The sequence below is a fragment of the Mandrillus leucophaeus genome, unplaced genomic scaffold, assembly GCF_000951045.1.
Source record: "Mandrillus leucophaeus isolate KB7577 unplaced genomic scaffold, Mleu.le_1.0 Scaffold1341, whole genome shotgun sequence".
NCBI lineage: Eukaryota > Metazoa > Chordata > Mammalia > Primates > Cercopithecidae > Mandrillus > Mandrillus leucophaeus.
The window spans coordinates 14,926-30,901 of record NW_012101301.1 but is presented as its reverse complement, the minus strand read 5'-3'; the positions used below and the strand labels follow the sequence as shown (position 1 = coordinate 30,901).

The 15,976-nt window shown below is 33.7% G+C and overlaps 1 protein-coding gene across 1 annotated transcript in view; it reads left to right on the top strand.

The window, feature by feature from the left end:
- Positions 1 to 5,486: 5,486 nt before the first annotated feature.
- Positions 5,487 to 15,976, top strand: part of LOC105534391 (zinc finger protein 117-like) — an 18,960-nt gene continuing 8,470 nt past the window's right edge. The window contains 3 exon segments of the mRNA XM_011973095.1: positions 5,487 to 5,579; positions 5,582 to 6,830; positions 6,903 to 7,066. Coding sequence (XP_011828485.1) covers positions 5,501 to 5,579; positions 5,582 to 6,830; positions 6,903 to 7,066 — 1,492 coding nt within the window. The 5' untranslated portion in view covers positions 5,487 to 5,500.

The window sequence follows — 15,976 nt, the reverse complement described above, 5'->3', positions numbered from 1 at the left end:
ACGATCTTGTCTCACCACAATCTCTGCCTCCTGGGCTCAAGCCATTCTCCTGCCTCTGCCTCCCCAGTAGCTGGGATTACAGGCACGCACTACGATGCCTGGCTAATTTTTTATATTTTTAGTAGAGACAGGGTTTCTCCATGTTGGTCAGGCGGGTCTCGAACTCCCGACCTCGACCTCAGGTGATCTGCCCACCTCGGACTCCCAAAGTGCTGGGATTATAGGTGTGAGCCACCGAGCCTGGACTTAATTTTTTTTAATATGTGTATTTATTAATATATTAATATTTCATTTTGCCTTTTTTTTTTTTTTTTTGAGATAGAATTTCACTGTCTTCACAGAGTTTCATTGCACCTGAGGCTGGAGCGCAATGGTGTGACCTCAGTTCACTGTAACTTCTGCCTCCCAGGTTCAAACAATTCTTGTGCCTTAGCCTCCCAGGTAGCTGGGATTAAAGGCACACACCGTAACGGCCAGCTAATTTTTGCCACGTTGGCCAGGCTAGTCTCAAACTTCTGGCCTCAAGCAATCCACCTGTCTCCGCCTCCCAAAGTGCTGGGATTACAGGTGTGAGTCACTGTGCTTGGCCTCATTTTTCATATTCTATAGAAGTTTAAGGGTTTTATGCACCATCATTATTATAGTAAAGAATGTGTGTCTATATATTTGCATTTAATAAAGAGCTTTATGTTTACAAATATTTTTATAATGGTGTCCATTTTTCAACATAAGGGACTCATTTTAGCATACTTTTTTTTATATGCAATGTCTTACTATGTTGCTCAGGCTGATCTTCAACTCCTGCTGTGAAGTGATCTGACTGCCATGGCCTCCTAAAGCTGTAGAATTACAGGCATGAGCCACTGTGCTTGGCCACCACGTAACATTTTTTGTAGAAGTATTCTAGTGGTGATAAACATCCTCACCTTTTATCTTGGAAAGTCTTTATTTTTATCTTGTTTTTGAAGTCAAATAATTGTGAATCAAGTATTATTGGTTAGAGTTTTTTTTATTACATCAAAACTTGGAAAGTTTGCAGACATTTTTGTCTTTAAGAAAGCTCTGGATTACTTTTATTTTTCAATATTTTTCTAAGATTTCTTTCATGAATATATTGATGTACTTGATGGTGTCTAGTAAGTTTTACCTTCTATGTTTTAATTTTCTTCTGCAATTTTATAGCTTTGAGTTAGATAATTTTAGGATATGCGCCACCTCAAACCAATCAATTGTATTTTGATGTTATATTATATTGTGTGTGACAGTATTTATGTCGTACAATTTAAGACAGTATGGAGCAAAGTCAAATATGAATCAGCCATATGTCTACTGCCAATATAATTATCTCTGTTTGCCTCTATGAATATTATCTTTGTATTTTTTATAACTTGTTTATTTGTGGTATTGGTTTGTTGTGAATGGTTGTTTAATCTTGTCTAGGTGAGAAGTCAAAAAAATTCTCCTAATTTCAACATCCGTTTATTTGTGAATCAATATTATGTTTGTTTGAGAGAAAAAAACTTTTGGATTTGAAGGTAATTTAAAAACTATCATAACTCTTTTTTTTAAGATATTGTTTATTTTTACCTGTCAAAAACACATAACAAAATTTATAATCAAGTATTTTAAAATATTCAGTTTAGTCATCTTAATTATATTGACAATGTTATGCAACATATCCCTAGGATGTTTTTATCTTGCAAAGCTACATCTCACTACATATTAAACAACTACCATTTTTTTCCATTTCATGACAATTTTCAAACACTGTTTTGTTTCCTGATTCTAAGAGTGTAAGTGCTTCATATATCTTATACAATCTTTTCTGTGGCTGGCTCATTTTATTTTGCATAATGTTATCAAGACTTATCCTTATAGTTGTTAGAATATTTCCTGGTTTTTGAAAAATGAGTGATAAATTATGTTTACTGAATGATTTGTTGACAGAAATTTGCATTGCTTTTACCCTTTGGCTTTCACTAACAATGCTGTGATAATTATGAGTATAAATATGATTCTTCATATGACTATTTGAAAGTTTATATATATATTGCATTCTATTAGTCTACTTTTTAACATTTGTACTAATACCAAATTGTTTTAATTCTGTAGCTTTGTAATATGTTTTGAAATCAGGAACTGTTCTGCCTCCAACATTGTTCCTTTTTTTTGAAGATTTTTTTGAAGATTGTTTGGTACTTTATTGTCTCTTGACAAGTATATACCTTTGGGGTTGCTGTTTCTATTTCTTCAAAAATGCAATGAGAAATTTGGAAAACATTGCATTAAATCTGTGTATTACATTGAGCAGTATGGACATATTTACAACATTTATTATTTCAACCTTTGAACAGGAGTATGCTAAAGATTATGTTGTTTAATATCTATATATTTGTGAATTTTTTGTTTTTTTCTATTGTTGTATACTCTTATTTCATGTTTGTTATAGAAAGTAATCTATACAAATTCAGTTGTAAAAAATTTGTTAAGACTTCTTTTTTGGCCTACCAAGTGTCCTATTGAGGAGAATGTTGTATGAGCTATTGAGAAGAGTGTGTAACATTAATGTTGTTAAGGAGTATTCTCTATACCTCTTTGTTAAATCTGATTGTTTTATAGTGCCTTTAAGCCCTCTCTTTCCTTACTAATATTTTGTCTTGTTTTTATTAGAGCAAGTGGGTATTAAAATACTCTACTATAATTATATTGCTCTCTATATGTTTCCTCCATTCTTTCAATATTTACTTTATATATTTGGAACTTTAATGTGAGATACACAAACCCAAACACACACACATATGTAGAAATTTGTCATAGGTTCCCAGTGAATGAATCTATTATTTTATAATTTTTTAAAAATCTCTTTGGAGTTTTGACTTTAAAGTACATTTTATAACATGATAGTCTTTAACTTAAGATGCAGCTTGTGTAATACTATTTTGACCTCTTCTGCCATTGTTTTGTTAATATTTGCATGGAATGTCTACATCCATCTTGCCATTTTTATTCTTTTGTTATCGTGACACTTCAACTGACTTGTAAAAAAGTTGGATGTTCATTTTTAAATTTTTTTCTATGGATTCATTGATGGAAAATATGTCTATTGAGGCCAGGCATGGTAGCTCACACATGGAATCCTCGCACTTTGGTGGCAGGTGAACCACCTGAGGTCAGAAGTTTGAGACCAGCCTGGCCAATATGGTGAAAATCCATCTCTACTAAAAATACAAAACTTATCTGGGCATGGTGATGGGTGCCTGTAATCCCAGCTACTTGGGAGGCTAAAACAAGAGAATCGCTTGAACTGGGAGGTTGAGTTTGCAGTGGGTCGAAATCATGCCATTGCACTCTAGCCTGGGTGACAAAAGTAAAACTCTATCTCAAAAAAAAAAAAAAAAAAAGAAGAAGAAGAAGAAGAAGAAAAAAGTGTATCCATTGATCCAAAAGTTAATTTTATATATATTTAAATAATTTTCTGAGAAAGACTTACTAATGTTATTTTATTGTTTAATTCATTATACCTTTCTCATTTTCTTTTTTTCTGTCTTCCTTTGTGTCTTTTTTAATTTTTTTTACTGATATGCTTTCATTTCTGTCTTATTTTCTTTTGTGTATCTATACAGGTATTTTTCTTCTTGTACCTTGGAGATTACATAAAACCTCCAAAAGATAAAACAATATATTTTATCCTGGTAAAAAATAAACTTCAGTTGGATTCAACAGTTCTCTCATTACATTTGTTCTCAATTTTGTTGTCAATGTTGCCAATTACACATTTTTATGTGGTATGTTAGCAGATGTTTATAAAAATTTTTATGCTTTTATCTTTCACATTTTAGAGAATAAATAGAAATGTTTTCTGCACTATGATTATAACGCTAAGGTATTCCATTTTTGTGTATGTGCATGTCTTTCCCAGAAAGTTATGTATTTTCATATGATTATGTGTTGCTTTCTTGCATTGTGTCATTTTTAGTGGAAGAAACTCCTTTCAGCATCTTTGATATGTAGGGCAAATGCAGTGCCAATATACTTTTTCAGGATTTGGTTGTTTTGGAAGGTGTTTTTATTTGGCAGGACAGTTTTGCTGCTGGTATTATTCTCACTTGACAGCTGTTTTCTTCAGGACTTTCATTATATCACACAGTTTCCTTCTGACCTGCAAAACTTCCATGAAAAATTAACTGGTTATCTCATAAGATTATGCTTATAAATGACACATTATTTTCATCTTACAGCTCCCAAGATTCTCGTCTGTGACTTTTTAAATTGTGCTTATATATCTGCTTGTTATATAAGTATCTTTGTATGTATTCTAGTTTGTTGAGCCTTTTCATTTTTACATCATTTTATCTTATAGTATTTCGGTTATTTTTTGTATTTTTTGCCTCCGCAATTTCTGTTTTCTAATATCTTTCATTGTTTTGTTGTTATTTCCATTTTTCTGATTTTTAATAGTTGTCTGTGTTCCTGTTACACTAATGGAGTATTATTCAATTTATTTAAAATTTTTAAAACATATTTGTGCATCTTGTTTTGTTTTTGTTTTTGAGACAGAATCTTGCTCTGTGTTGGCCAGGCTGGTCTCGAACTCCTGACATAAGGTCATATATCCGCCTCATCCTCACAAAGTGCTGGAATTACAGGCATGAGCCACCATGCCAAGCCCATATCTTTATTTTTTAACGCTTGCTTTCTGAAAATTTTATAATTAATAGGGCTACATTGCCCTAATAGTTTGTATACATTGTAATCTTTATTTGAAATTTGAACATTAAAAAAAGCTACCTGTCAGTGTTTATAATGTAACTTTATCCTGGCAAAGTCTAAGACCATTTGTCTGACTAAAGATTCTGAAAGTCTTTCAGACTTGTTCTTAGGATGTGTCAGGTCTGAAATCTTTTAGGGTTTTTTTAGTTCATTCTTGTTTCTTCTTAATAGTCAGTAGTCACTTGCCACAACTGTTCACTGTCTCTTAGTAGCTGTAGCATTTACCTTTGATCTCAGTGGACTGAAAATTTTGTCATTCCAAAGTATACTGCCATTTGTTTTAGCACTTTTTGTCACGGGAAACAGAAACCAGTGTCTGCAAAAGCACCTACAAGCCAGAAATAAAGATGTGTATATTATTATTTCTCTTGCCTTTTGAAAAAGAAACCGAGTTGGCAGTTTACTTCTAAAGGTACTGTGTTACATCGGGGAACAGAAAGAGCTGCATTGGGTAAATGTGAGAGACTTTTCTCTCCCCTTTGTGTAGCTCTTTGCATTGTGCAAACCTGGGGCACTGCACACACTTAACTCATTTATTAATTCTCCACAGATAGGTTTTGGTCAGTATGTTTTTGTTACGTTTATATATCTATGAAGGAATCAGAACCTGTGGTATTTTGCTATGCCGTCTTGCTTATGTAGTTGGTATGATTTTATAGGTTAAATTTGTAAAGTATATTCATCTGAGTCTAGCAGGTGGAGTCATTTGTTATTTTTGTTTCTTTCAGCTATGTGTTCTCGTTTTGCCCAAGACCTTTGGCTAGAGCAGAACATAAGAGATTCTTTCCAGAAGGTGACACTGAGCAGAATGGAAAGTATGGACATAAGAATTTACAGTTAAGAAAAAGCTGTAAAAGTATGGATGAGTGTAAGGGACACCAAGTAGGTGATAATGGACTTGACCAATGTTTGAAAACTACCTAGAGCAAAATATTTCAGTGTAATAAATATGTAAAAGTCATTCATAAATTTTCAAATTCAAATAGACACAAGATAAGACGTACTGAAAATAAACATTTCAGATGTAAAGAATGTGACAAATCATTTTGCATGTGTTCACGTCTAACTCAACATAAAAGAATTCACACTAGAGAGAATTTCTACAAATGTGAAGAATGTGGAAAAACCTTTAACTGGTCCACAAACCTTTCTAAAGATAAGAAAATTCACACTGGAGAAAAGCCCTACAAATGTGAAGAATGTGGAAAAGCCATTCACCAATCCTCAAGCCTTACTAAACATAAGATTATTCATACTGGAGAAAAACCCTATAAATGTGCACGCTGTGGCAAAGCTTTTAACCAGTCCTCACACCTTACTAGACACAAGATAATTCATACTGAAGAGAAACCCTACAGATGTGAACAATGTGGCAAGGCCTTTAAGAAGTCCCCAACCCTTACTAAACATCAGGTAATTCATACTGGAGAGAAACCATACAAATGTGAGGAATGTGGCAAAGCTTTTAACCTATCTTCATAACTTACTGAACATAAGAAAAATGACACTAGAGAGAAACTCTACAAATGTGAAGAATGTGGCAAAGCCTTTAACCAGTTTTCAACCCTTACTACACATAAGATAATTCATAGCAGAGAGAAACCCCACAAATGTGAAGAATGTGGCAAATCTTTTAACTTGTCCGCAAAGCTTACTGAACATAAGTTAATTCATACTGGAGAAAAACCCTACAAATGTAAAGAATGTGGAAAAACTTTTCACCGATCTTCAATCCTTAGTGCACATAAGAAAATTCATACCGGAGAGAAACCCTACAAATGTGAAGAATGTGGAAAAGCCTTTAACCAGTCCTCACACCTTACAAGACATAAGATAATTCATAGTAAAGAGAAACCCTACAAATGTGAACAGTGTGGCAAGGTCTTTAAGAAGTCCCCAACCCTTACTGCCCATAAGATCATTTATACTGGCGAGAAATCTTACAAATGTGAGGAATGTGGCAAAGATTTTAGCCAACTCTCAAACCCTACTCAACATAAGAAAATTCATACTAGAGAGAAACCCTACAAATGTGAAGAAGGTGGCAAATCTTTTAACCAGTTCTCACAACTTGCTATACCTAAGATAATTCATACTTGAATGAAACTCTAAAAATGTGAACAATGTGGCAGATCTTTTAACCAGTTCTCAAACTTTACTACGCATAAGAAAATTCAAACTGGAGAGAAACCCTACAAATGTGAAGACTGTGGCAAAGCTTTTAATCAAGTTTCAACACTTACTATATGTAAGAGAATTTATACTGGAGCAAAACCTTGGAAATTCAAAGAAGGTGGCAAAACTTATAATCCTCAAAACTTCCTACACGTAAGAAAATTCATGCAGGAGAGAAACCCCACAAATGTGAAAAATTTGGTAAATAACCAGTTTTCAAACCTTTTTACACAAAATTCATACTGGAGAGAAACCCCACAAATATGAAGAATGTAGTAATACTTTTAACCAATTCTCAAACCTTACTAAACATAAGAAAATTGATACTGAAAAAGTTACAAACCAGAGAGATGTGACAATGATTTTAACAAAACCTTCCAACTTTTCTAAACATAAAGGAAATCATACTGGTAAGAAATTCTAAAAATGTGAAGAATGTGACAAAGCCTTTAAATAGTTGTCACACTTGATTGTAGGTAAGATCCATACTGGAGGAAACTCCCAGAAGTGTGAAGAATATGGCAAAACCTTAATTCCAACACCTTATTGCACAGGAAAGCATTTATACTTCAGAAAAAAATTGTACTGATATAAAGAATGTGGAAAAGCCGTTAATATGTGCTTACATCTTATTCAACATTAGAGACTTAATACTTAATAAAAGCATCATAAATTCAATTACTATCAAAAACTCAAAGTATAAGGTTTTTGTTTTTGTGTTTTGTCTCTTTTTTTTTTTTTTTTTTTAAATGAGACTATGTAATAGTCTGTCACCCAGGCTGGAGTGCAGTGGTGCAATCTTGGCTTACTGTAACCTCTGCCTTCTGGGTTCAAGCAATTCTCCTGCTTGGGCCTCCAGAGTAGCTGGGACTATAGGCATGTGCCATCACACCTGGCTAATTTTTGTATTTTGTAGTAGCGACAGGGTTTTACTGTGTTGGCCAGGCTCATCTGGAACTCCTGACTTGAAATGATCCACACACCTCTGCCTCCAAAGGGCTGGAATAACAGGTGTGAGCCACTGTGCCCAGCCAATATAAGCCTTTAAAGTAAAAAAAAGAGTTTTTATTTTGAAGACAAACATTACAACCATAAAGAGGGTTGTAGTGCCTGCCTTACTTGTATCACAGATCTTATTGTACACATTTTGTATCAGAAGCAGTTGCTCAAACTTTGTTCAACATCAGGGAATTTATATCGGAGAAAAACTACAAATGTAATACATTTCAAAAATTTTTCAAAAACTACAACTTAGAAAACACCAGGGGATGCATACTAAACTATATTTTTCCAGATGCAGTAAATATAAAATACAATTCAAAAATAAGTATGTAAGTATCAAAGAATTCACAGTAGAAATATCTAAGGCACTGACACTTCAAACACTGCACTAAGTAAATGTGCTGAGTATACAAAATAACCTAAAACTAAAGTAGGTGGATAAATTATTTGTATATAACTTTAAAAGAAGTAGAAATATTTTTGCAGAGTTACAATTACATTCAAAGTATACTTTTTTCCTTGAAAAAAATTGCAGAATTTATGAAAAGTGAATAATGATGTAATTAAACTCAAATTACTTCATGCTCTTCATTCCTATTGCATTCACTAGTGAAAGCATGTGATCAATTATTGCTGCATCAAAGGTATGAGAGATTCTTTTTTGTTAGGTGGATATTAGTTTTGAATTTTTCTATGGAAGGGTAAAGACATCACAATGTAAGATGCATGATAAAAATCCAAGTGGAGAGGTTCCTTGTGTTTATAATATTGAGTGATGTATGAGGTAAGTGTTGACAGTAGTATTCTTCTGCATTATACTCCAAACAAAATAATTTTAGTTAAATTTAATTAGTATATAATTTTACTAATCGTACTTTTATGTAATAAAATGCAGTACAGCTTAAAAAATTTAGATTATTGTAAAGTTAAATTTTTAATTAAAAATTTTAACATGATAAGACCATTGTGCATTCAATGAAGTGTTATTATGCTGCTAACTTTAACCTATCCCACCTTACTCAAGGGTGTAGGTCAAAGATGGTAACGATAGACTATTTGATAACATCATGGACTAACATCTCCAATAATTTCTTTTGCCAGTGGCTTCAAACAGCAAATAAATTAGTGAATATTGTTCCCATTGGTTAAATTTTTATTTTTATTGATAATTTAAACTTAGTTTTCTCAATTTTTGTGGGTACATAGTATCTGTTTATATTTATGTCATATATGGCATTTTTTGATACAGTCATATAATTTATTAATCAGATCAGGGTAAATGAAGTTTCTATCAACTCTAGCATCTATCTTTTGGACTACTAACCCATTCTACACTTTTACTTACTTTAAAATGTACAATTAAATTGCTATTGACTACAGGGTCATTTTTATGAGTATCATAAAAATTATTTACAAGTATAAATAAAATCCTGAGTCTTAAAATTCTGAGTTCTGTTTAAACATTTTTAAAAATTTATTACGTATTTTTCTTCGAACATGTGGTCTCTCTCTGCCTGCAAACATACAGAATTTTAGTTTTGATTTACATAGAGTTAGCTATGCACATATGTTACTCTAAAAATAAACCGTAGGTGAAAGAAAATTGCAGGTTAAGTATGTTTGTGTGAATATGAGTTGGTACCTATTTTCACAAGAACAAAGCAATATTGTAACAAAACAAAATTTTAATAAGGTGACTTATTAACTGAAATTGAAAACCTTAAAAATGCTGAAAGTAAATCTATACTCTGCTTTTTAAAAAATTCATTACTGTAAAATCTTCTGACTTATGGTTCAGAATCTGTCCATATAAATTTTCTGTTTTTCCTTGCCTGGTACTCATGCTAGACCTATAATTTTCCTGTCTCTTATAATTTTTTCTTTTACAGTTTATGAGGTATTCATTATGTGAGCTGTTGACTAATAATGATTTTTATAAAATTAGTGCACACAAAATAATTTTTAGATATATTTCCAAAATTGTGTATTATATTTTATTTAATTAGGACATTCACTTTGTTCTTTTCATTGGAGAATTCTACATAAGCCTATATTTTTTAACTTATTTTGTTCTCATTATAATTGACATAAGTATATTTATTGAGCCAATTTGTTCAGGTAAGAACTAGGGATGCTTCATAAGTCATGATTTTTTTATATATATAAATGCAGCAAACAAACATGACAGTGCTTGCTGTGTAGCAGATGCTCCATCATAAGCCATAAATATTCCTGCTAGAGATAGTTTGTAAGTTCAAGTCGGAGAGGGAAAATATCAATAGTGAAGAAATAAGATTGATTCTTCATGTGGAAATAATATATTTTTTCCATGCTGCGAAGCTAAATATTGCTGAACTTAAAGAGAAATTCTGTTTCTCTTATTTCCTAATTATCTTTAGTTTTGTTTGTCTTATTATGTGTCTTCTGTGTATTCATCACAGCTCTTCTCCTTCTTTTTCTATGTGATGGCTACAGTTTTCTCACTGTTGTCTTCATGCCATGTCATTTTACATGGTACTTTGTAGGTTTTGATGAGAAAGTTGGTATTTTTAATGTACTCAAAAATTTGTTTTAATTAGAAAGTTTGCTTATCAATATAACTTTCAGATCAATTAAGATAAAAGGCATACACTGTCCACAGATGAGAGGATTAAATAACTTAGCATTGTTTTTCTCTGTCTGTAAAAGGAAAATTTAATTAAATTCTTACACGAAGTGTGACACATTTAATATTTGCTGGAAAATACATCTTAGAAATTAAACTATTAAGAATTAATGGTAAGTGAGGAATTTTAAATTTAATGTTCTATGATATAGCACAACACATAATTATTTATTTATTTATTTATTTATTTATTTATGAGACGGAATCTTGCTCTGTCACCCAGGCTGGAGTGCAGTGGCGTGATCTCGGCTCACTGCAACCTCCGCCTCTTGGTTTCAAGCAATTCTCCTGCCTTGGCCTCCCAAGTAGCTAGGACTGCAGGCGCCTGTCACCATACCCAGCTAATTATTTTTAGTAGAGATGCGGTTTCATCATATTGACCAGACTGGTCTCGAACTCCTGACTTCGTGATCCGCTGTCCTCAGCCTCCCAAAGAGCTGCGATTACAGGCGTGAGCCACTGTGCCCTGCTGAATCCTTTATTTTTAAGTATGAATGTTAAAGGTTGCAAAATAATAAAATGACATCTGTGGATTTGAAATTCGGAATATTTCTTGTCCATATTAATATTACAACTCAGAGGAATTTCACTCTCTTGTGTGTTTTTTTAGTGAGTGAAGATCAGTCTACAGTTTATATTCTTACTCACCTGTCGTCAATTTCTTGGTCATTTTCTCTGGAGAAATTTTGGAGATTATGGCAACTTTTAAACTATTTTGTGTTATTTTTTATGCAAGCTTGTTTATTGTTTTCCCAGAGTGGCCAGTCAGAAGTCTATAAGCAACACCTGCCCTTTTAGTGTCTTTCATACCATTACTATCTGTAATAAAGAAATGTGTATTTATTTTGTAAAACATAATATTTGGAAGTATATATACATCGTCAAATGCTTAATTCTAGGTATGTTACCTCACATAGTTAACATTTTTGTGACAAGAGCACATGACATTGTCAGCATCTTTCAAAACTACAAATACCTTATTTTGATCTATAGTCACTATGCTTTACAAAAAAAAATCTCTTAAACTTATTCTATTAACTATAATTATGTATTTTTTGATCAACATCTTTTCAAACCTTCCTTTCTCCTAAATAACTTGGTGTCTGGTGGTCACCACTTTACTTCAATAAGATTAAGTTTTTTAGAATCCTTTTGTAAGTGAAATCATGAAATAATAATCTTTGTGCCTGGCTTATTTTGACAAATATAATGTTTTCCTCCAGGTTAATTCATGTGATTGAAAATAATAAAATTTCCTTCTTTAAAGATGAATAGTATTCCATTCATCTTTATATGCCATGTGTATATGCCATATAAAGTGTGTATATGCCACATTGTCTTTGTGTACTCATTAAATGTTGAAACCACTGATTCTATATTTTGGTAATTATGAAGAGTGTTGCAAAAAACAAGCACAAATGTTTCTTCATTCTGATTTCGTTTGTTTTGGATATATAACCCATAATAAACTTATATGGTGGTTTAATGTTAAATTTTTTTGAGAAAGCTTTATTTTGTTTTTCATAATGACTGTCCGCATTCACATTCAAACCAACAGTGTGCAAACATTGCCATTTTTTCACACCTTGACTAGCACATTTTTAAAAATAAGAGTAATTCTAACAGAAATGAGTTTATACAGTTTTTTTTGCTTTCCTTTCCCCGATAATAACTTATATTGAGCATTTTTATGTATCTCTTGACCATATGTATGTCTTGAAAAATATTTAAGACTTTCACTCATTTTAATCGTCTTTTGTCATATAGTCATTTGAGTTTCTTATGTATTTTTGATATTAACCACTTGTCACATGTATGATTTGCAAATATTTTCTCTATTTTTTTAATTATCTCATTTTGTTGATTGTATCAGATTCCATGCAGCAGCTTTTTAATTTGAACTAATCTATTTCTCTTTTGATTTCCTGGGATTTTGAGGTGAATTTATTTTTTAATTTTTTTTATTTTTTGAGACGGAGTCTCGCTCTGTTACCAGGCTGGAGTGCAGTGGTGTGATCTCGGCTCACTGGGTCCTTCATCTCCCAGTCCAAAAGATTGTTCTGCTTCAGCCCACTGAGTGGCTGGGACTACAGTTGCGTGCCACCATGCCCAGCTAATTTTTGTATTCTTAGTAGAGACTGGGTTTCACCATGTTGGCCAGGCTGGTCTCAATCTCTTGACCTTGTGATCCGCCCGCCTCGACCTCCCAAAGTGCTGGGATTACAGGCATGAGCCACCACGCCGGCCAAGGTCAAATTTTTTTAAGTCACTGCAGCCTAGAACTCTTGGGCTTAAGACGTCCTCCCGCCTCACTCTCCCAACTAGCTGGGACCACAGGTACAAGCCTGTGTGCCCAACCTGTTGTTATTACTTTTAATGTCTGCACAGAGATTTAAAGGGCACATTTTTCCAGGGTTTAGGCATAACATGAGCACTGGGAATGAAAAAGGTCCTACAGGGAAGGCAGTGCCCAGGAGAATAGAATCTGGGTGTGGGTGTTACCACTCCCTTTCTCAATTTGATTCTTTCTTGTTCTTTGAAGAGAGAGAGTGACAGCTAAAGAGAACTTGGGCTTGGGGTCAGAAGGTCTGATTTTAGGTCTGGAGTCGATCTCTTAAAGGCTAGGTGAGATTGACACTATATCCAACCTCTCTTCTGCAAAATGAGAAAGGTGAGTCTGGATGAGCCCTGAGGTCCCCTTCAGTCTTTTTTTTTTTCCATAGGTTTTGGGGAACAGGTGGTATTTGGTTACATGAGTAAGTTTTATGTGTTTTTGTTTTGTTTTTTGTTTTTTTGAGATGGAGTCTCGCTGTGTCACCAAGGCTGGAATACAGTGGCGCAATCTTGGCTCACTGCAACCTCTGCCTCCCGGGTTCAAGCGATTCTCCTGCCTCAGCCTCCTGAGCAGCTGAGATTACAGGTGCAAGCCATCATGCCCGGCTAATTTTTGTATTTTTAGTAGAGATGGGGTTTCACCATGTTGGTCAGGCTGGTCTGGAACTCCTGACCTCGTGATCTGCCTACCTCAGCCTCCCAAAGTGTTGGGATTACAGGTGTGAGCCACCGTGCCCAGCTGAGTAAGTTTGTTAGTGGTGATTTGTGAGATTTTGGTGCACCCATCACCCAAGCAGTGTACACTTAACCCAATTTGTAGTGTTTTATCTCTCACCTCCTTGCCAACATTCCCCTCTGAGTCTCCACCATCCATTGTGTCATTTTCATGCCTTTACATACTCATAACTTAGTTCCAACTTGTGAGTGAGAACATACGATGTTTGGTTTTCCATTCCTGAGTTACTTCACTTAGAATAATAGTCTTCAGTCCTATCTAGGTTGCTGTGAATTACATTAATTCATTCCTTTTTATAGCTGATTAGTATTCCATCATATATATACTACAGTTCCTTTGTTTGCTCATTGATTGATGGTCATTTAGGTTTGTTTCACATTTTGCAACTGCAAATCATTCTGCTATAAACATGCATGTGCAAGTATCTTTTTTGTATGATATCTTTTTTTGCTCTGGGTAGACATCCAGTAGTGGGATTGGTGAATCAAATGGTAGTTCTACCTTTAGTTCTTTAAAGCATCTCCACACTCTTTTCCATAGTGGTTGTGCTAGTTTAGATTCCCACCAGCAGTGTAGAAATGTTCCCTTTTCACTGCATCCACATGAACATTTATTATTTTTTGATTATTTGATTATGGCAATTCTTGTGGAAGTAAGGTGGTATCACATTGTAGTTTGGATTTGCATTTCCCTGTTTTTTTCATAGGTTTGCTGGCCATTTTTATATCTTCTTTTGAGAATTGTCTCTTCGTGTTTTTAGCACACTTTTCAATGAGATTGTTTTTTCTATGCTAATTTGTTTGAATTCATTGTAGATTCTGGATCTTAGTCCTTCATCAGATGTATAAATTTTGAAAATTTCCTCCCACTCTGTGGGGTTTTGTTTATAGTTTTAGGTCTTAGATCTTAGATTTAAGTCTTAGATCCATCTTGAGTTGATTTTTATATAAGGTGAGAGATGAGGACCCAGTTTTATTCTTCTACATGTGGCTTGCCAATTATCCCAGCACCATTTGTTGAATAGGGTGTCCTTTTCCCACTTTATGTTTTTGTTTGCTTTGTGAAAGATCAGTTGGCTGTAAGTATTTGAGTGTATTTCTGGGTTCTCCATGCTGTTCCGTTGGCTTACGTGCCTGTTTTTTATACCAGTACCATGCTGTTTTGGTGACTGTGGCCTTATACTGTAGTTTGAAGTTAGGTCATGTGATGCCTTCAGATTTGTTGGTTTTGGTTAGTCTTGCTTTGGCTATGCAAGCTCTTTTTTGGTTCCATATGAATTGTAGGATTGTTTTTTATAGTTCTGTGAAGAATAATGATAGTATTTTGATGGCAATTGTGTTTAATTTGTAGATTGCTTTTGGCATTATGGTCATTTTCACAATATTGATTCTACCCATCCATGAGTAGGTATATATTTTCATTTGCTTGTGTCATCTGTAATTTCTTTCAGCAGTGTTTTGTAGTTTTTCTCGTAGAGATGGTTCACCTTCGTGGTTAGGTATATTCCTAAGTAATTTTTTTTTTCTTTTTGTGCAAGTATTATAAAAGGGGTTGAAGTCTTAATTTGATTTTCAGCTTGGTTGCTGTTGGTGTATAGCAGAGCTACTGATTTGTGTACATTGATTTTGTATTCTGAAACTTTGTTGAATTTATCAGTTTTAGGAGATTTTTGGAGGAGTCTTTAGTGCTTTCTAGGTATACAATTATATCATCAGGAAAAAATTACAGTTTGAGCTCCTCTTTACCAATTTGGACGCCCTTTATTTCTTTCTCTTGTTTGATTGCTTTGGGTAGGACTTTCAGTACTATGTTGAATGAAAATGGTGAGACTGGACATTTTTGTCTTGTTCCAGTTCTCAGAGAAAAATGCTTTCAACTTTTCCCCATTCAGTATTATGTTGGCAGTAGATTTGTCATAGATGGCTTTTATTACATTAAAATATGTCTCTGGTATGCCAATTTTGCTGAGGGTTTTAATCATAAAGGGATCCTGGAATTTTGTCAGATGTTTTATCTGCATCTATTGAGATAATCGTGATTTTTTGTTTTAATTCTGTTTATGTGGTATATCACATTTAGTGACTTCTACATGTTAAACCATCCATGAATCTTTGGTATAAAACCTACTTGATTATAGTGGATTTTTTTAAAATATGTTGTTTGATTTGGTTAGCTAGTATTTTGTTAAGACCTTTTGCATCTGTAGGCTGGGCCTTGTGGCTCATACCTGTAATTCCCACACTTTGGGAGGCTGAGGTGGGCAGATCACTTGAGGTCAGGAGTTTGAGACCAGC